Source organism: Lithobates pipiens, unplaced genomic scaffold, assembly GCF_037356315.1.
Source record: "Lithobates pipiens isolate NorthernLeopardFrog02 unplaced genomic scaffold, aLitPip1_a1.2 Scaffold_19, whole genome shotgun sequence".
Lineage (NCBI taxonomy): Eukaryota > Metazoa > Chordata > Amphibia > Anura > Ranidae > Lithobates > Lithobates pipiens.
This window is the reverse complement of record NW_027507764.1, coordinates 85274525-85295216: the sequence shown is the minus strand read 5'-3', so window position 1 is coordinate 85295216 and position 20692 is coordinate 85274525. Positions and strand designations below refer to the sequence as shown.

Below are 20692 nucleotides of genomic sequence, written 5' to 3'. Positions count from 1 at the left end.
ATATGTTTAAGCACTTTTAGGTAGCGCCGCATTTTTATATCAATTTATACATTCATTTTCGGTGCTGAGATCACTGTTTTTATGCTGGCTGCTTCCTGTGTACATTAATTTTGTATTCATTTAGTCTTCCTATGATTTATTAGGTGGAGCGCACTAGTTTTCCTTTATACATAGGAGTGAATTTAGATGTGTAATTTATGTCCCTATAATGCCCGATGGTGCTCCCTGCATGTTGGACCTCTCTGTGTGGCCAGGCTGTGTAAATGTGGTATCGTCATACTTGGGACGAGTAGCAAAATGTATTTTGGGGTGTAACTTGAAGTATGCATATGCTGTGTGTGAGAAATAACTTGTTATTTTGACAATTTTGTGTAAAAATAATAATAATAATTTATTAATTTTCCCAAGAAGTGTGGGAAAAATGACAACTTCAAAAAACCCGCCATTATCTATATTTATGCATTTTTTAGGTAGCGCCGCATCTATTTATCTAATTATAAAAAACCCGCCATGCCTCTTACTTAATACCTTGGACTGTCTACTTTCCAAAAAGGGGTCATTTGGTGGTTATTTTTACTTTCCAGGGCCTGAGGAAAGGAGATAGGCCGTCAGTACATCAGGTGTGATACATTTTTTATGTTTTGCACCATAGCTTGTAGACTCTATAGTCTATAACTTTCACACAGACCAAATAATATCCACTAATTTGGGTTATTTTTACCAAAGATATGTAGCAGTATACATTTTGGCCAAAATTGATGAACAAAAATTACTTATTTGCAAATTTTATAATAGAAACTACAATGTTCGCTCTTTTTTTACTTATATTGCAAAAAATAAAAAACCCAGTATTGATTAAATGCCACCAAAAGAAATCTCTATTTGTGTGAAAAACATTATAATAATTTTGTTTTGGTACAACGTTGCATGACTGAGTAATTGTCATCCAAAGTGTGAGAGCGCTGAAAGCTGAAAATCGGTCTGGGCAGGAATATAAGTGCCCGGTATTGAAGTGGTTAAAAAAAGAAAATGATTGCAGCCACCGCATCTATGTACTTTCATTTTACAAAAATAATAATTATATATATATATATATATATATATATATATTATACACACACACACAGTTATTCTTGAGTTTTTCTTGCAAGCTCAACATTTTAACCTATACTGTATAAAAAAAAAATACAGAGCTTTGGAAGTGGAACTTTGTACTCCTGCTCTCACAAACATGCACAAGCATGTTTTGCCCAGGACCAAGATGGCCGCAGTAGGAGCGCTCAGTAGGTGTGGCTTCAGATGCTTCCACGAATAATCTCTCTGCATCCTGCCGTCATGTCCTGTCCTGTGAAGCGCGCCCCATTGGTGAGAATAGTGAATGACGCCGCACAGAGGTGTGGCTCGAATTTAAACTGGAGTGGCGGAGTGCGGACAGACAGGGAATCCGGGGCAGGATGGGGGTCGGGGAGACGGACACGGCGGAGAAGGGGGACTCTTCCCTGTGTGGGGACAAGAGGTTCACTGTGCCGCAGCCGCCTTCCATCGAGGATTTCACCATAGTGAAGCCCATCAGCCGGGGCGCCTTTGGGAAGGTGTATCTGGCCCGCAGGAAGAACAACAGCAGGCTGTTTGCTGTCAAGGTGGGTCCGGAGCCTGCATCCCTGTACACTGCCTGTGATAGGCTGACTACACTATATACGCTGCCCGCGTCGGGCTGACCGCACGCTGCCCGCGTCGGGCTGACCGCACGCTGCCCGCGTCGGGCTGACCGCACGCTGCCCGCGTCGGGCTGTCCGCGTCGGGCTGACCGCACGCTGCGTAGGCTGCCCGCACGTTGCGTAGGCTGCCCGCGTCGGGCTGACCGCACGCTGCGTAGGCTGCCCGCGTCGGGCTGACCGCACGCCGCGTCAGGCTGCCCGCGTCGGGCTGACCGCACGCCGCGTCAGGCTGCCCGCGTCGGGCTGACCGCACGCCGCGTCAGGCTGCCCGCGTCGGGCTGACCGCACGCCGCGTCAGGCTGCCCGCGTCGGGCTGACCGCAAGCCGCGTCAGGCTGCCCGCGTCGGGCTGACCGCAAGCCGCGTCAGGCTGCCCGCGTCGGGCTGACCGCACGCCGCGTCAGGCTGCCCGCGTCGGGCTGACCGCACGCCGCGTCAGGCTGCCCGCGTCGGGCTGACCGCACGCCGCGTCAGGCTGCCCGCGTCGGGCTGACCGCACGCCGCGTCAGGCTGCCCGCGTCGGGCTGACCGCACGCCGCGTCAGGCTGCCCGCGTCGGGCTGACCGCACGCCGCGTCAGGCTGCCCGCGTCGGGCTGACCGCACGCCGCGTCAGGCTGCCCGCGTCGGGCTGACCGCACGCCGCGTCAGGCTGCCCGCGTCGGGCTGACCGCACGCCGCGTCAGGCTGCCCGCGTCGGGCTGACCGCACGCCGCGTCAGGCTGCCCGCGTCGGGCTGACCGCACGCCGCGTCAGGCTGCCCGCGTCGGGCTGACCGCACGCCGCGTCAGGCTGCCCGCGTCGGGCTGACCGCACGCCGCGTAGGCTGCCCGCGTCAGGCTGACCAGACTATATAGCACATTTCATAATGTTTGCAACATGTGAAGCAAAAAGCATGCACTTTAACAGGCAGCCCCTGCCCCCCCCACACTGCACCTTTTCTGGCACTATGCCCCATGTCGTACCTTAACTTGTGCTGCAGCACACCTCCATCAGCCAGGAGCATTGGGGTTCGCTTCTGAATGACTGCCTTCTAACACGCTTTGCTGTGCGTTCAGAGCAACACCCCATCACTTCTGTGTAGTGACGTCTCAGTGCTGATCCACAATATTAAAAGCGTGCATGCTTTTGCTCGTTCCCACTCCGTGCATTTTGCACAGTCTATGTCAATGGGTTGCTAAATGTGCATAGGCTGTGATAGGCTGACCCTACACTATATGCTCTGCCTGTGATAGGCTGACCCTACACGATATGCAACCTGATTGTACAGTCACTGAGAATGACATAGTTGTTGGTAGATCTAAAGGAGATTGTATAGTATGTGGTCATCCATAGGTTAATCGAATTAACAGTGATCTACACATCCCAGCATGCCTGGCTTTGTGTTCAGAGATGGTGAAGGAGCAGGGTGGGGGGGGATTATGGCTGCAACAGGGTCCATCTCCTTGTGGCTCATTCACACCAGCCTGGTCTGCTGTACCGCGCTAACACACACATTGCATGGTGACAGACCATTCATTTGAATCGGTTGCCTAATGCACCACAATCGACCAATCAATCATGTATGCAGCATTGTTGTCAGTGCAACCTGATGCCACCCGGCAAGGGCTGGTTCACTTGCTTTTTCCGGCATTGCACAGAATGCGCTGCCCTCAGCAGACATACACAGGTCACAATAATTCTTAATGGCACCCCCATGCATCTAGCAAACACGGGTGTGTTTGTGGTCACTTAAACAAATGGTACTGCAGGACCATGCAGTATGGCACAGTGTGATGTGTGGAGCAGCCCCGAGACGTCACTACACAGAGGTGAGGGGGTGTCGTTCTGAATGCATTGCATCAAAGTGTGTTAGGCATTCATTCAAAACTGAACCCCCAACTCTCCTGGCTGATGGAGCTGGGGGGGGGGGGGGGGCTGCTGGCTGTTTAAGTGTAATAAAAGTGCATTCTTTTTGTATCACATGTTGCAAACATCATGAAATGGGCTTCAAATGTTAAGTGTTAACCTAGACATAGGGAATGTGCTGTGCCAGTGGGTGCTGAACCCCCCTGCGGAGGAAAAGGTAGCCAGTGAGCAGAGTGGTGGGAGATGAATGATGGGGATTTGCAGGGATTAATCAAACCAGAGTATTCCTTGTGATGTAACAGGCTGCCGTTATTAATTGTATGCCAATGCACATTTTAAGTACATTGCAACACGTTTATGTTTATGATCGTCTCTCGAAGTTCACCAAACACGAGTGTTGAGTCATCCAAGCAGAATGTTAGAGATTCCATAGCAGTCCTGTTTACTGGCCTGCTTATATGGAATATGCCATGTTATGTTGCCTGGAAGTGCTACTTTTTTATTTATTTATTTTTTTTTATTCCCCCTTTATTGTGTAAAACTAATATCGACATTGTGAGTGGAAGGTACCCTCCTTTCCTTCTGGAAAAAAATATTTTGGGTTAGTTACTCTTTGGAGTCTGTTATAAAACATTCCTGCAAGCTGTCCAAAATTTTACTGTATATTTTCTAATACAGAAAAGCAAAGATATATTTTATTTTAGCTTACTAATTCTTAGGGCCTTTTCACACAGGCTTTCCGATCAGGTCCACCTGTCAGTTTTTCCGGTGGACCTGATCGGCCCCCCTTTGGAGTGGCGAATGTAAGCGGTGACATGTCCACTGACGCCAGCAGCTATCTGATCCCATCATGTCAGCCAAATCCAGATGAATGGTGGTCCTATTTTCCATCCGTCTGGCGGATCGGATGAAAACTCACAGGCAGATCCATTCTCATCCGATCTGCCCATAGAGGAGAGCGGGACTCTGACAGGTACATCTCGGCACAGTGCGTGGAGACGTATCTGTCATCCACCTGCTTGGCGGGGATCAGTGGATTTATCCCCTGCTGAGCAAGCATCGGTCAAACGGACAAGCTCAGGTGAAAGGGGCCTTAGATGTGATGGCTACGTTAGTTTCCTTTTTAATCCTTCCTTTAGGGCTGCGCTGATACTAAGCATTTGCACAAGTACTCATACTCCTACAAATGCTCCAATACTCAAAACCGATAGCTTTGCAGTCCGATTAGAGCCCATTCAAAATTTAATTTGAAATGCAGTGCGATTCCTGTCTGAACTACATACAGTTTATCGCACTGCTCCTGTGTGAACCCAGGCTAATGTCACTATAACAAGCCTGGGTTCACGCATGTGCGGTGTGGGAAACTGCATGTGATTCGGACAGGAATCGCACGTCATCCCTGTTCAAATTACATGTGATTCTTTGCAGTGCGTTTGAGCCCATTCATTTTGTATGGGCTCAAATCTCACTGCACTGTATCAGTTAATGGTATCGCTACCCGCTATTAAAAAAAATAAAAAATAAAAAAAAAAGCTGTACTTCAAATGTATCAGTTAACAGTGTTTTTGCTTCTTTCAGCATGGTATAATCCTATATGTCGCTGGTTTAAATCCTGTTGCTATATTTCCTAGGTGGTGAAGAAGGCGGACATGATTAATAAGAATATGGTTCATCAGATCCAAGCGGAAAGGGATGCTCTCGCTCTGAGCAAAAGCCCTTTTATTGTCCATTTGTACTACTCTCTTCAGTCTGCCAACAACATCTATCTGGTAAGTGCTGTCTGAGCTCCTACACATTAGTCTACATGCTGGCTGACATGTAATATGGAAAGCTCTAACATTTTCCTCATCCTGCACACAATTGCTGTCCCACCGATCAGCTGCAAATGCTTCATTGTTGTCGGGTTGAGAGAATTTTTCTCTGCTGCGAAAGGCCCAATCATTGACTTGATAGTATAAACCAGTGTTGTGTTTTGAAGTGTTACCAGGTTTGCTTTTTTTTTCTTTTTTTTCTTTTAAAGCTTGTTTCTGCTTTGAATTGGACCCTTTTTTTCTGCTTTAGGGGGGCTCCATGCCCTTGTAGGATCCCATGGAGTCACCTGTGTGCACACTCCTGGCTGGCAGCACATTTGAGTTTTAGATCCATCCGCACATTCTGATTTAGCAGAAATCTACAGCGGCAAGCAATTCTCCTGCTCCTCCTCCTCTTCCAGCAGCTTGAGCCTGCACTGTCCAATAGACTGTGATGTGGTGAAGCTAGACATTCTTTCACCTGGGTCAAGTTCATTCAGTGCCCAGGGCAAAGATGCCAAACTGCCAAAAATGCCTAAACAGACCCCTGATGTCTGATTTTTAGGTCACAGAAAGGGACTTGGGACAGATTTCCCTTTCTCTGCAGCCCCAGCTGCACTGGACAATGAATGGGAAGTGCTCTGTGCTGAGCGGCTTCCTGTTTATTCACTAACTAAAGCATAGTAAACACAACTGTGTTCATTCAGAAAAGGAAGGGGCTAGTAAATTACATGTTTACTGGCCTCTTCCCATATAGAGTGCAGGGTTCAGGGGTGCACTGTGTATGGGGGATAAGAAGCAGCTTAATAAGACAGGAAAGCCAGAAAGTCCCAGATTCCCAGACAATAGCTTTGCAGTCTATAAATGTGCAGAAACCGCTAATCTAAACATAGTAGATACAATATTAAAACAAAATCAGAGCTGCGCTTATACCATATAGGACATTATTAAATGTAAATTAGTGACCGATATAAAAACCATGGGAATAAGTAAAGCAAATGAAAAAACTTCATTTAAAAGTCAGTTCAAAGCAATCCAACAGCAATCCACCTCCTGTAGTGTGGAACTTCCACCTCTAATGTAGAAAGCGCTTACTGTATATTGTGGATTTTCTGTCTCTAGAAAGGCCACATAGGCAGTGATCATAGTCGGCAGAGGGGTCCTTCAGATGTTGGTATTGATCTGCTCCTATAGGGAATATACCACCGGTTCTCTTCCAATAAGTCTCAACATGAGCCATGGTCAGGAGTATAGAAACAGAAAACGCTCCAATGGCATTAAAACTTTGGGTTGATTTATTTAAAGAATAAAATTTACACTTGCATGTATATAGATAAAACTCCAGAAATGTACACTGTTTCGCCAGCATTCAACTTAAACTCTTCAACTTCCTCTGGGGTCAGTAGGGATGACTTCAACACGTAGCACTGTGCCCCGGAAGAAGTCATTTATGATGGAACAGTAGTGCGATGTTGATGACTCCAGAAGTGTTTGAGTCGTATGCCAGCGAGACGGTGTACATTTCTGGTGTGTTTTTATCTACATACGTATGTAAGTGTAATTTTATTCTTTAATTGGTGGTACGTTGCCTATAGGAGCAGATCCATGCTAATCTGAAGGACACCTCTGGTGACATTTGATCATTGTCTACGTGACCTTTTTTAGAGACAGAAGGTCCACAATATCCTGCAAGCACTACCTCCGTTAGAGGTGGAGATTTCACACTACAGAGGTGGATTGCTGTTGATGTTGGATTGCTTGAAACAAACATTTAATGAAGAGGGGTGTTTATTTATTTTCATTCAATTTACTTATTCACCAATGGTGGCCCAATAGGCTTCAAAAAAGGGGTAAGCTTGGGGTATAGAGCACTGCGCTCTGAGCCCACCCAGTTGTGTGACAATAGCGAATGAATATTTGCAATTCTCATACTGCTCCTCCTCCCAGCCAATCAGGAAGTGTGTTGTGAGAACCCGTCACCCGATTGGCTGAAAGGACAGGGGAATCCTATTGGGTGCCTAGGAGGAGGGAGGAGATGCACAGCAGAAGCCGATGTGATGCGGAGGAGGAGGAGATGTCCTCCCAGAAGCTAGTTGGTTAAGTGCTGGATGATCGACTGCAAGACCTCCGGTAGACTACTAGCCGCCACTGTTATTCACATGGACTTGTATTTCTGTCACTGGCTTCCATTTATTAATGTCCTATATGGTATAAGCGCAGCTCAGCTCTTGTTTATGTAATAGCCCTCTTCCTCCCTCCTCCAGTATTTGTACACGCTGACTTAAAAAAAAAACTCTGAAGTTCCTCTTTAAGAATAGGAATTTTTAACACGCTTTTACATTTCCATGGTACAAATCTTTATCTTATAAAGCCATCTCTATCATTTTCGTAGCATTGAATATTGTGCGTGTGTCCTTGGCACATTCAATCCTGGACTAAACCTTTATAACACACTGACCAGGACGCAGCACACCACAATTTGTTCTTTTACTTATTTATGTTGCTTTACAATGTGTGACTGGAAAGCAGAGATCATTGACTTGTATGCTTGACATTGATAAATAAGCCACATTATGTTTGGACTTGTCTAAGTGTTGTACATTCATAACCGTAGTGTCTTTTTCAGGTCATGGAATATCTGATCGGTGGAGATGTGAAGTCTCTTCTGCACATCTATGGTTACTTTGATGAGGACATGGCTGTGAAATACACCTCCGAGGTGGCCCTGGCTTTAGATTACCTGCACAGGCATGGTATAATCCACAGGTGAATAGCAATAATTAAAAGGAATATGTAGTGTGTTTATGAATTCTCATTGTTCTGTTTTGGACAAAATTTTTTTTAACTCTTTCTTGCATCTGAAAATTCTGTATGCCTGGCTGTGTCTGACTTGCTTTACATGAGTAATGGAAAAAGAGGACACACCAGCCTAGTGCATTATCCCACATATTTTTACATAAATAAAAACTACCGTACTCACAAGCATGAGATATAAAAATATGCATAAACTAGCCACTCTTCCGTAGCCTGTCGGATGACCCCCCCTGCTAAAAAGTGTCCATTAAGTTTCTGCAGAGCCCATTCTACTCAATGGGAGGCCAGGAATAAACTGACTGCTGTCCATTTACAACCGGCTACCTCTCCTCTGCCTAGACTGATTCCCCCTACCATTTTGTTTTTTAGTGGGTTCGGATTAAAGGTAGGCGAGTGTAAATGGACACAAGTCTGTTTTACACCCACCTGTCCATATCGATGAATGGACTCTTCGCTCAGGTCCTCTTGAAAAACTGACAAGCGGATCTGATCGGAATGTTTTGTGAAAGGGATGGAAGGTTCGGGAACTGGCCTTCTCAAAGTACAATTTAATAATGGCAACCGCCATTTTGTCTTGCATGGTAGCGTCACTGTTTAATATAGGGTACCGCACGGCAAGTTATCTAACGAATACCTACTTCGGCTCCAGAAGATTTACACCCCCCACCCCCCCCCCCCCCCCTTCACGACCAGGCCATTTTTGGGATACGTCGCTGCGTTACTTTAACTGACAATTGCGGGTCGTGCAACACTGTACACAAATAAAATGAAAGCCTCCTTCTCTGGAGCTTTCTTTTTGGTGGTATTTGATCACCTCTGCGGTTTTTATTTTTTGCGTTATAAACAAAGAACGACAATTTTACTTTCTGCTATAAAACATACCAATAAATTTAAAAAAAAAAAAATCGAATTTCTTAATGAATTAAGGTCAATATGTCTTCTACATATTTTTGGTACAAAAAAAATCCTAACGACCTATTGATTGTAGATGCTATAACTTTTGCACAAACCAAACTATGGGATATATTTCTGGAATTTTTTATTTTAAATTTTTTTTTTACTAGTAATGGCAGCGATCAATGACTTATAGTGGGACTGCGATTATGGCAGCAGACAAATCAAACACCTAACTGACACTTTTTGGCGACCAGTGACACTAATGCAGTGATCCATGCTAAGCAATATGCACCTTCACTGTACTAATGACACTGGCAGGGAAGGGGTTAATGTTGGGGGCAATCAAAGGGTTAACTGTGTTCCTAGGGCAGTGATGGTGAACTTTGGCACCCCAGATGTTTTGGAACTAATATTTCCCATGCTCAACTACACTGCAGAGTGCATAAGCATCATGGGAAATGTAGTTCCAAAACATCTGGGGTGCCAAGGTTTACCATCGCTGTCCTAGGGAGTGCTTTATAACTGTGGGGGAGGTGCTTGTACTGTGGGAAAGCAGAGATCCATGTTCCTGTTTAGCAGAGACACAGGATCTCTACCTTCCCTTCTCACAGAAATGTGTGCTGAGCAGTCTGCGGGTCCCTGTGTCCTATCAAATATGGTCCCCCCCCCCCATCGGATAGATTCCGAAAATAGGCGAGGATGAATGGTGCCTGCGCCGTGAGTCCACGTTCTATCCCCACCATCCAAGTGGACATAGAGTTAGAATAAAAAGAGCCAAGCACAGCGAGGCCGAGCCCGAAGCGTGGCGAGCGAAGCTCGCCCACGAAGGGCCCTCTAATTTTCACAACCCTGTGTCCGCTTGGATGGGGGGGCTAACACCTCCACTCACGGCGCAGGCGCCGTTCATCTTCGGAGAATTTCCGAAGCTTCGTCTGCCCCGTACTGCACATGCGCAGTACGAGGCGGACACTATCTGCCAGAACACCGGCAGACATCGCATCCACCAGACCTGCTGATTGGTTCCTGCTGTGTCCAATCACAGCGGGAGTGGGTCATCAGAGGTGCGCGTGCACGCCCTGGACCCAGAAGTGCAAAAACATGTACATGATTCTGCCCAGAGCAGCCGCCCTGCCACATTAAATGTACGCGGGGCGGTTGGCATCTGGACTTTTTTTTTTTCTTTGCAAACAGAGCAGCTAACAATAGTCATAATACATATACTGACCTCATGTCATGTAGGCATTATTGCTATATTTAGTTTTTACCTGGCTAAGGATTATTTTTTTTTTTTTGTCTTTTAAAAAACTACATAATAGTTTTACACACCTACAGTTCTTTCTCCTCCTCCACTCAAATCCAGTCTTATTGAAGAATTGATAAAATTTTAGTGTGTAGACTTAATCAGAAAATGTTACAACTCCGCCATGTGTTTTCTCACACAGGGATCTGAAACCTGATAATATGCTGATTTCCAACAAAGGTCACATTAAACTAACAGACTTTGGACTCTCCAAAGTCTCTCTGAAGCGAGGTAAGAGTTGATTTATTGTGTTTGCCTGAAAAGACCTTATGTATGTACACAACTAAATCCACTAGATGGTCTGTTGACCTTCTCGTGTTGGTTGGTCTGCTTTGCAAAAGGCAATTCCTGATTTAATTTGTCTGTTTTTATTCTCTTTATTTTAGTCGGTTGTAGAGCTGAGATCGTTGCCTATTCTGGGTATGGTGTCTTGGCATTGTGGGTGTGGAAAAAAGCATTTTATGTAGTCAGATTATGCTAATTAGGGATGTAACGATACCACTTTTTTTAACACTGAGTACGAGTACCGATACTTTTTTGCAGGTACCCACCGATGCCTAATGCCCCGGTACAGGGGGGGACAGCCAGAGACTGCAGGCATGGTCAGGAGGGTACACGCCAGAGAGGTCAGGAGGGTACACGCCAGGGGAGGGCACGCACCGGGGACAGTCACAATGCTTTAATTAGCCCAATTTCTCACTGTGCCACATGAAAAGGAGATGCAATCCCATTTGTCAGCTAACAGCTCCTCTATGCTAAGCTGCATTAACTCAGCAGACTTTGCATAGAGGCGCCTGTAAACGAATCCACAATGTGATGCTAGTTGAGCTTACCTCCAGGAAGTTCACATTCCCTCTGCTCAGCTGCTCACACCTCCCGCTTCCAGGCTGGAGCAATCTGGGGGGAGGGGGGGGGGCAGGCACACCCCCCCCCCCCCCCATCCCTCCTACCCAAGCAGCAGAAGCCAGAAGGCTCCCACCTCCTCAAGCAGCAGCCTGCAGGAGAGAGGCTGCAAAACTGCTGGGGGAGGTACATGGGGCAGAGTGTCCAGTGCCGATGCAACTGGGCAGTAATTCATAATGCTGATAGAGGCTGTATGTCATCCCGACCGCTGCTCTGAATTTGTGGCGTGCACTCGGCCTCAGTTGTTATATTTTCTCGGGGGGGGAGGGGGGAAGCAATTGCGCCGTTGCCCCTGGATGTCACTTCCGGTATTGGAGCATTTTTGCGAGTACCGATACTCGTGGAAATGGCTAGTATCGGTGCATCCCTAATGCTATCCACACTCTTAAAAATCTATTGCCACATTTATGCTTTTTACAGACTGGCAGGTATTTCAATAGGAACAACTTTCCAGGCATGCTTGTTTATGAAAAGGGCTTTCTGACAGTCTAACCACTATCCTTTGCATGATCTGATGTGTGTATTTAGTTTAAACCATTCTATATGTTGCTTTATTGTACATCCCAGGACGCTGTGGTATCTTCTCTCTATCAGAACATGCCGCCGCCTTCAGGTGATTATACCCTGGCAAAAAAAGTCAGAAATTGCCTTCCCAGGTGTAACCCCTTCCTATCAGCCGGGCTTTGTGGTGGGGTTTTTATTTTATTTTTTGTCCCAGGTGATGGTTCTTTCTGTACAGTCTCTTGGGAAAAGTGTAGCTTGCTTCTCAGCGGTTCCACCTGGGATTAGACTAGCTCTTTCAGGATCCAATTTCTTATGGCTTTTCTATGCTCAGAGAAATGGCACCTGGATATGTTGGGACAAAGGATCTGTAACCAGTAATGGTCTGCACAGGACCCTGCACATATATTTTGCCTTGCAGATGCGTAGTGATCCCCATCTGGGGAGTAGAGTCCATGAAGGCCTGTGTGGCATTGCCTTCTATGATGGGTTAAGTATTTTTTTTTTTTTTTTTTTTTTTTTGACCCCTAGGGCACATGTGTTGAGCACAAGGCCCACCACGCCATTTTATGTAGCCCTCAGACCCTGTCTTTTTTCAGTCAGAATGCAACAGAGCTCCATTCCTCTCCCTTCCCTTGTAAACACAGACGCATTTTGTGAGGGCTGTGGAGGGAGATGTGTGATGGTGGGGAATCAGGGAAAATAGTGCGGAGGAGGTGTGTAGGTGAATTGTGGACATCCCGTGAAAGAGTCAAACCCTACACAATGATAATAGCGCACCCCTAACATACTCCTTAAAGAGATTGTAAAGGATTGTTTATTTTTATAGGGGGGGGGGGGGGGAATGTTACTTGCTCTGTTGCAGTACATGCATAGAATGCATTTACAACCACTTTAACCCTGCACTCTGTGCACAGAGCATCCCTGAGCTCTAAATTCTGTGCGTAGGACACCCCTGAAACATACATTTTGCACCCCCTGAACTCTGCATTCGGTACGTAGTGCACTTCACTCTGCACATAATGCACTCTAGGTATTTATTGCCCCTTTTAAGATACTCCCACGATCTAGTTGCCAGAAAAAAGCCTTTACTGCGGAAATGCCACAAAAGCCTGACATTCCCTGATATTCCCGACAACACCTTGACATGCCTCACTGGGCGCTTTTTTTATTTTTTTTATTTTTGGCATTGGCACAGTAAGGCCCCTTTCACACTGGGGTGGTTTTCAGACGCTACAGTGCTAAAAATAGCGCATGTGTAGCACCTGAAAAAACGGCCCCCTTTCACACTGGAGCAGTGCGCTAGCAGGATGGTGAAAAAAGTCCTGCTAGCTGTATCTTTGGAGCGGTGTATTCACCGCTCCTACCCATTTACCTGCTCCTATACCGCCGACAAAGCGCCACTGCAGCGGTGCTTTGCGGGCGGTTTTAGCCCTTTTTCCGCCGCTAGCGGGGGTTAAAACTACCCCGCTAACGGCCGCAGACCGCTGCTAAAATGAAGGTAAAGCGCTGCTAAAAAATAGCGGCGCTTTACCGCCGACGGCCACACCGCCCCAGTGTGAAAAGGGCCTAAAGGCTTCTTTCTGGCAACTAGACCATGGGAGGATCTTAAAGGGGCAATAAATATCCAGAATGTGTTATGTACAGAGTTCAGTTTTAGGGGTGGGCTATGTACATAAACTTTCTTTTGTCTAACTGACCTTGGTTTGGTATCAAGAGATCCCCAAATTTTCCACTTAAGTGATTGAACAGTACTTACTGGCAAATTTAAGGCTTTGAATATCTTGATTTTTTTTTTTTATATCCTTTTCCATCTTTATGAAGTTACATTGCTTTGTTATGCACATTTTTTGACAGTTCTTTTCGGCTCTCCAAGGCTCAGTATCTAGTCTGCTCTGTGCATTCACATGAGGGCTAACAAACTCATTGTCGACTTCTAGACAATTGCAATTTAGAAAGCCACCGATGTCGGAAATTAACTTTTAATTGCCAAACCTGTGTCACCTTGGCCAAGGCCAAATGTTTCAGGGTATGTAAACTTTGATGAGGGCCAAAAGGGTGATTTCTGTTGTGATTGGTGATTATGATCTAAAAAGGAGCAAACCAACTGTGATAATTTAAATGGCTTCATATGATAACTATCCTTTTTAAAAGATTATTTTTTTTTTTTTTTGGCATGGTTAGTCATATTTTCAATAGCCATGCCAAAATGTCACCATTTCTGCCAGGATTTCTGCAAACTTTTGAGCACAACTGTACACTTTAAATGGAGTCGGGCTGAATGCTTCACTGCCTTTCAGGAGTCACCTTGTATTTTAGCATTGAATGCAAGGCCTCCTCTGCTTTGCCGTGGTGGAAATTGTGATGTTATCCATTCACCTCAGCCAATCAAAGGAAGCCTTGTATTAATTGATTAAAAAAAAAAAAAAATACAAGGCATCTCCTGAATGGCGGAGACATGTTCCGGCTGACTCGCTTGTTTTAGCGCCCATTCACACCAGACGCAGTGTGGGAAGCCTGCATTTCATGCATGTTTCCTTCATCACATTAAAAAATGCACTAAAGTCTGTTAATGACACCCCATACACAGGTCGGCAACACAGTTCATTTGTCTCTATCAGATCGCGGATCCGCTTGCAATGCATTTTTTAAAGTAGAGCATGCACTATTTTTAGCGTGATTAAAAATGAATGGGCTCAAATTGCACCTCATTGCACCGCATGTAAATTGACCAGGAAGGCATATCTTGTTCCTGGTGCGACCGGGTCCCAATTCTATGATGCAGATGGGGAACTTGCCTGTACTGCTGCCAGAACAAAATGCAACAACCACATCTTTCTGTAATGGAAAAAGTTCATTTTGGCAAGCTTGACCCAAATAAACCAGAAACTCAAATACAAGTTTTGGGGGGGGGGGAGTTCTGTTTTTAGTGCGGCCAGTTCACACTAAGAAAAGGGGGGGGGGGGGGGAATGGACGACGATGGTAGGAATAATTCAGTTCTGTGAAACCTCCAGTGAGTGCTATCATTGCCTCTGTTAAATCTTAATAGTTTTTGTTTTTTGACCATTAATTGTATGGTGCTTTTACATTTTCTATTTTAAGAGATCAACATGTTTGATATTTTAACAACACCTTCAATGGCGAAACCCAAGCAAGACTATTTCCGCACCCCGGGACAAGTTCTCTCTCTTATTAGTTCCTTGGGATTTGTAAGTATTTTTCTGTGGTTTTTAAACAAATATATTTAAAGAAAAATGCTTTTTGATGCAGCCATGGAGGGAGGAGGGGTGCTCTGTCGGCTCTTACAGCCAACCTTAGATGGCACATGGGAAGATGGGGGGGGGGGGGGGGGAAGTACTTCACTGTCTTTGGATGAACATAACATATATTAAAATGGAAGACAAAAAAAAAAAATATATATATAAATAATTAAAAAAACAAAACAAATGTACATGCTGCAGTATCGGTGTGATGCAGTCCCACATTAAGATCGTGAACTGAGCAATCGCATGACCACTGATCGCTTAGTTCTTGGTCTGCTTGGAGTGCAAAGTGGTGACTTCCAGTCACTGCTTTTCATTCTGCCCTTCCACTGGTTGCTGGAGAAGGGACGGGGGGGGGGGTGCCGCTGGCTTTGGCTTTCAGCTGAGACGACACCAACTGTCACTTTCATTGAGTTAATTCTGTTAAGAGTGGGCAAAAGCCCAGCCCTGGTTGTTACTAATCTTAAAGAAAAAAAAAAAATTATAGTTTAAGTTGTAAGCGACAGATTCTCTTTTAGTGTTTTAAAGTGTAACAAGCTCTGATTTGCTGCTAAATGTGGCGTTTTCACTTTAGATTCTTAGAGTGCTTAAAAAGTGAAGTCCCGCTGGTTTGCTCTTTCGGGGCCTGACTTCGTAATCCTCGCCTAGGAAAGGATGAATTCCCTTGTCCCACCTCTTCCCCTTCACTTCCACAGCATCCTGGGGCATGTCCCTAGTCTCAGAAGGCTGCAGGATCTTTCACAGAGCGCTGTGCAGGCTTGTGCATGCGCAGAGGGGAGGCGGTTGTGGTTCCTACGGAAGCCATAGCAGAATCCCATAGTCAAGATGGCAGGGAACTGCAAGGGTAAGCAGAACCAGGTGTGGGAAGAAAGCACTGGGCAGTTACTGCAGTTGGTGGAAAAAAGACTGAGTGTTTCCAAAGCCTTTTTTTTTTTTTTTTTTTTTTTTTAAGCGCATTCCCTGCAATAAGGTAACAGTCCTAGTGTTTATCACCCCCAACCCCAGTTATACATACCTGAGCCATATCTCGATCCAACACTGTGCCTCTCTCTGCTCAGAGGCAACAGTGGGAGCTATTGACTCTTGATATTACTCAAATCCTGTGAGCACAGAGTGGGGGGGCGCTGGCCCATGCTGTGGATGTCAATAGAAGCATACAGCCTGGCTCGGGATCAAGCCCGCAGGTGTGCCCCCATAGTTAATGGCCTGTTATGGGGGCACAGACAGAAGAGGAACAGCCAGGAGTGCTGGTTGGGGGGGGCTCCAGAAGAGGAAGTTCGGGGGCAACCTGGGCAAAACCATTGCTCAGCTATAATGTGTTTATTTTAATAATACAAAATATGTTCTTATACAAACCTTCAAAGTCTGTCTTTTAAGCATTTAATGTTTACAATGTATTTTGTTTGGTTATCAGAACTCTCCAGTTCAAAGTAAGATGCAGACCTCTGTTTCTTCAATGACACCAGTATTTCATGAAATCTCACGGGGGAATTCCACACCAATTGTAATGAATAGTAAGGAAAATTCAGCTAAAGCCAGCAAGCTGCTTATGTCACGTGAGTATCCTTTAGAGCTGAGATTAGGTTTGCACTTGCAGCTAAATCGGTACAGCTACATTGTTTTTTTTTTTTTTTTGTTTTTTTTTCACCTGTCAGGCTTTAATTGTCTGTGTCCATGATTAGAAGATTCACCCTCTTTGTCCTGTTTACTGTTATCACATTGAAAGTAAAAGGAAAATCCCATTTGGGTTGCTCTCAGAAAAGTAATAAAATGGAATTCTCCCAATGGGGACACTAGTTCTGGTGACCTGGGGTTCCCCAATGAATTCCTTCTTTTAATTTGCAGGGATTTCCTCTCATGTCCTGTTTTGGCTATGGTACAGCAAGTGAAGATAAATCGCTGCAATGGGACATGGGGGGGGGGGGGGGGTTTATGATCCTCCCTTGCTCTATCCACAATGGGGGGTCGTACGAGGTAGGCAAGTTTTGCCTATAGTTCTACTTTTTAATAATATGTAAAACCTTTAATGACCATTATCTAGGCAGAGATGCATTTTTAAACACATTTGGACCTCATTCACACAGGTGTACAGTACTTACACATAGATCTGTGGGAAGGGCTGTATTTGCTTGCATGGGGATGCCCAGGTGGTCATGCATGTGCAGGCAGTCCATTTCATGCCTATTGGGAGGTGGAGGCTGCACGAACACAGCTGGTGGTCCCATTTTGGCAGCCACAAAGCTTAATTTCCCTGAACGCCTGCATTGGGGGGGGATAGGCACCCACACTTGCGTGGCTGTAAAAATGAAACCTCAGACTATGTCCCAACAGGCTTTGCGTTCCTATAGACCTGAATAGGACTGCCTACATGCATAGAACACCTGTACAAGCAAAGACGGCCCTTCCCACAGATGTAGATGTAATTACCGTATGCCTTTGTGAAGGAGGTCTAAATGTGTTTAAAATGCACTTGTTCCCAGAATATGGATATGAACGTGTTTACATATTCTTAACAAGCATGTACACCCTAAGCAGATCTTCATTGTATCTGAGCACCATAAACATACACTATTTGATGCATTTTTAATATTCAAAGCAAACTCCCCCATCCAGCCATCCCTCCATGGGTTGTTTGTTTTTTTTTTTTTTTTTTTTTTTTTTTTTGAGTAGCCACTTTGAAAAACCAAGGGCAAATGATTTATGTAGCATTTATTTTCTGAAATCCATCTGCCATTAGCGCATGCATGCGTGCAGGAGGGTGTGCTTAGCTAAGGGAACCCCTCCTTTCCTGAAGACTCCTGGGATGTATGATTTTTGCCTAGGCAAGAAACCAGGGGGGTAACTGAAGAATTGTAGGAAGAAAAAAGTTTTTAAAACCAGTAAATATGATGCTTTCTTATTTATTATACTAGCAGTATGAGGATTAAAAATGACCAATGTTGATTGGCAGCGTGAAGTTCCTTTTTAATGCGGAGTTCCAGCCTCTAAAACAAGAATGCAAAAGTCACCAGCTATAAATAATGTAGCTGCTGACTTTTAATATAAGGACACTTGCCTGTCCAGGAATCCTGTGATGTCGGCACCCCCAACGAAGCAGATTCGTATATAGACTTGGGTGCAGTGCCGGCATTGCAACTAAGGGAAACCGGCCGTGAAGCCCTCAGGCTTCACAGCTAGTTTCTTGCTGCGCATCTGTGAATCGCACTGCGCTTTCTGAATGGTCCTGTCTTTTGGGACACAAACCAGTCCCAGAAGGCAGCAGGGGGCGGCTGATGTGGAAATGACCTACCTCCCCACAGCGAGGTAGGGTGGTAGTCAAGCTGGAAAACCATCATAAAAGGTACAAAATGATATAGAAAAAATCCAAAAAGGAGGGGGGATGGCATGGTCTATTCCTCAAGACATAGTTGCATTTTAGCCTGGAACTGCTTTTATATACGTCTTATTTGAATTGGACCATATTTCATTGGATGAGATTGCCTGTCTATGCCTTGTGGCATATCACTGTCAAGTGTTTTCAAGTGAAAAATGCCTGTGTGAAAGTAACACATTACAGTTTAGATTGCGTGTTCCTTCTTTTTATTTTTTAAAACACTTTGCAGATAAACTGCATCTTTTTGCCTTTTTGCACAGATCCCGAAATCAGTATGTCCAGCCTTAATATGCCGGTGAAGTGCCTCACTCCAAACCTCCTGAAGTTTAAAACAAGGCTGGGCACCAACAGTACCAGCAGCCAGTCCCATATAGGTCTGTCCAGCATTGAGTCTGATTACTGCAGCAGTCCAAAATGGGAAAATCCCAATCAGGTCAGTACTGTATGAGTACATTATTAGAAACTATGTTGTATGGGATATTATCCAGCGTGGGATTAAAGCTTATCTAAACTGTGAAAAACAACAATTTTTTTTTATTTTTTTTTGCAGTTTACCAGCAGATGATGTGTCTATATTCCTTCTTCCTTTATTTTTTATTTTTTTTCTCCTTTTACATTTCCCTGGTAATTCTGCAAACGCAGTTTTTATTCCCAGGTGACAATACTTGCTTCGCTGTACGAAGAGAGCCATAGCTTCTACCTTGCTACCCAGGCTGGATTTCAAACACCTCCTGACTTTGTTCAAATCCACTACATAGGGCATGTAGAGATTAGTCTTTTACAAAAGCAAGATAGTACTTCTAGTTCAGCTCACAGAAAGTGACAAGGACACTGCATTATCTTGCAAGATCAACAAATATTTTCTGTACTTGCTGAAAATTGTTTTTAGCCATAAAGCAGATCTGAATCCATTGATTTGACAATTTCCCAATATAGTTGCATTTGAGGCATGCTGTGAATAACTGTCAGTTGCTTGTGCTCCTGTCAAGCAATTTAAATGGCCGGTGTCATAACTGCTCATGTGTGCAGCACCACGACAACTGCATATAAAACTAGTAGCTTCATTGGCTATAAACGGTAAGGCTTGCAAGTAAGTTCCACTTTAAAGTATATCTAAAGCCAAAACACTTGTTTTGGACAGACTAGTGGAAGGTTAAAACTGCTGGGTTTTATTTATTTTTTAATTTATTTTTTTCAATGGGAAGATTTCTCTTCACTTCCTGTCCTGATAATGCAACAGGAAGTGAGAGGATTTCTTTCCTTGGACAGTTGTTGCTGGAAGAAGTGTCCCCACTGGAGAGATTTCCTTCTATTCCTGTTCTGGTGGCAACATAAAATCAAGTCTCTTATTCCCCATGACAGGTGAGGAGTACAGTTGCAGAGTGACATTGAGGGGGACCAGACAGTTATATAAAAAAAATAATAATAATAATCTGACAGTGGTTTAAAGTCCCCCACCACGCTAAAATCTCACACATCTAAGGACTGTGGTAAGCTGCAATATATTGTTTTTGTTTTTGGGATTATTTAGCTTTTAAACAGCCTGGTTTCATGAGTTTAAAAAGGAAGAGTGTATAAAGCTGGTGGTTGTGTTCCCTGGCCACTGTGTCTGGATCTTGTGTGCATATCGGGGCAGCAGGGTAATCTGAAGTGCTCCAGGGGGTGGGTGCCAGTGTAATATATCTAAGCTTGAAAGAAATGCACATTTTAGTGTTGGCTATATTTTGTGTTGCTAGTAGTGTGGCTGTGATTGGACAAGGGCAGAAATAGGCAACCGTTTTCTCCTTCCAAACATAATTGAAAACATCCTGTAGCTTCTACTCTAAGAAATGTGTAGGTTGCCATTCCTGATTTTCACTTTCAATGAAAATGCTAGTTGCCTGACTGCCCCGGCTTCAATATTATGACTTGCCCAGAACAAATATGCAGCAGGTAATGTTGGAGCTGCTGCTAATTATTGTTCTCGGCCCATTCTTAAAGGGGTTGTAAAGGCATTCTATGCATCAAGATAAAAAGCCCTGTGTGCAGCAGCCCCCGTAACACTTACCTGAGGTCTGTCTCTGTCCAGCGATGTCCACACGTGTCTCAGCCGTCCCAGATTCTCCTTCATAATTTGCTTAGACACAGCAGTGGCGCCATTGGCTCCCGCTGCTGTCGATCAGTCGGGAAAGGAGGGTGGGGGCCGGGCCTGGGATCTGTGTCTGATTGGACACAGGGAGCTGTGACTCAGCTCAGGTGCCCCCATAGCAAGCTGCTTGCTTTTTGGGACACTGAACAGGAGGGAGAT

The 20692-nt window shown here is 45.0% G+C and overlaps 1 protein-coding gene across 1 annotated transcript in view; it reads left to right on the top strand.

The window, feature by feature from the left end:
- The first annotated feature begins 1426 nt into the window (after window positions 1-1426).
- Window positions 1427-20692, top strand: part of MASTL (microtubule associated serine/threonine kinase like) — a 53875-nt gene continuing 34609 nt past the window's right edge. Inside the window, exons 1-7 of the mRNA XM_077491027.1 lie at window positions 1427-1640; window positions 5195-5332; window positions 7980-8119; window positions 10507-10595; window positions 14872-14978; window positions 16447-16588; window positions 18666-18838. Coding sequence (XP_077347153.1) covers window positions 1455-1640; window positions 5195-5332; window positions 7980-8119; window positions 10507-10595; window positions 14872-14978; window positions 16447-16588; window positions 18666-18838 — 975 coding nt within the window. The 5' untranslated portion in view covers window positions 1427-1454. The remainder of the gene's footprint in view (window positions 1641-5194; window positions 5333-7979; window positions 8120-10506; window positions 10596-14871; window positions 14979-16446; window positions 16589-18665; window positions 18839-20692) is intronic.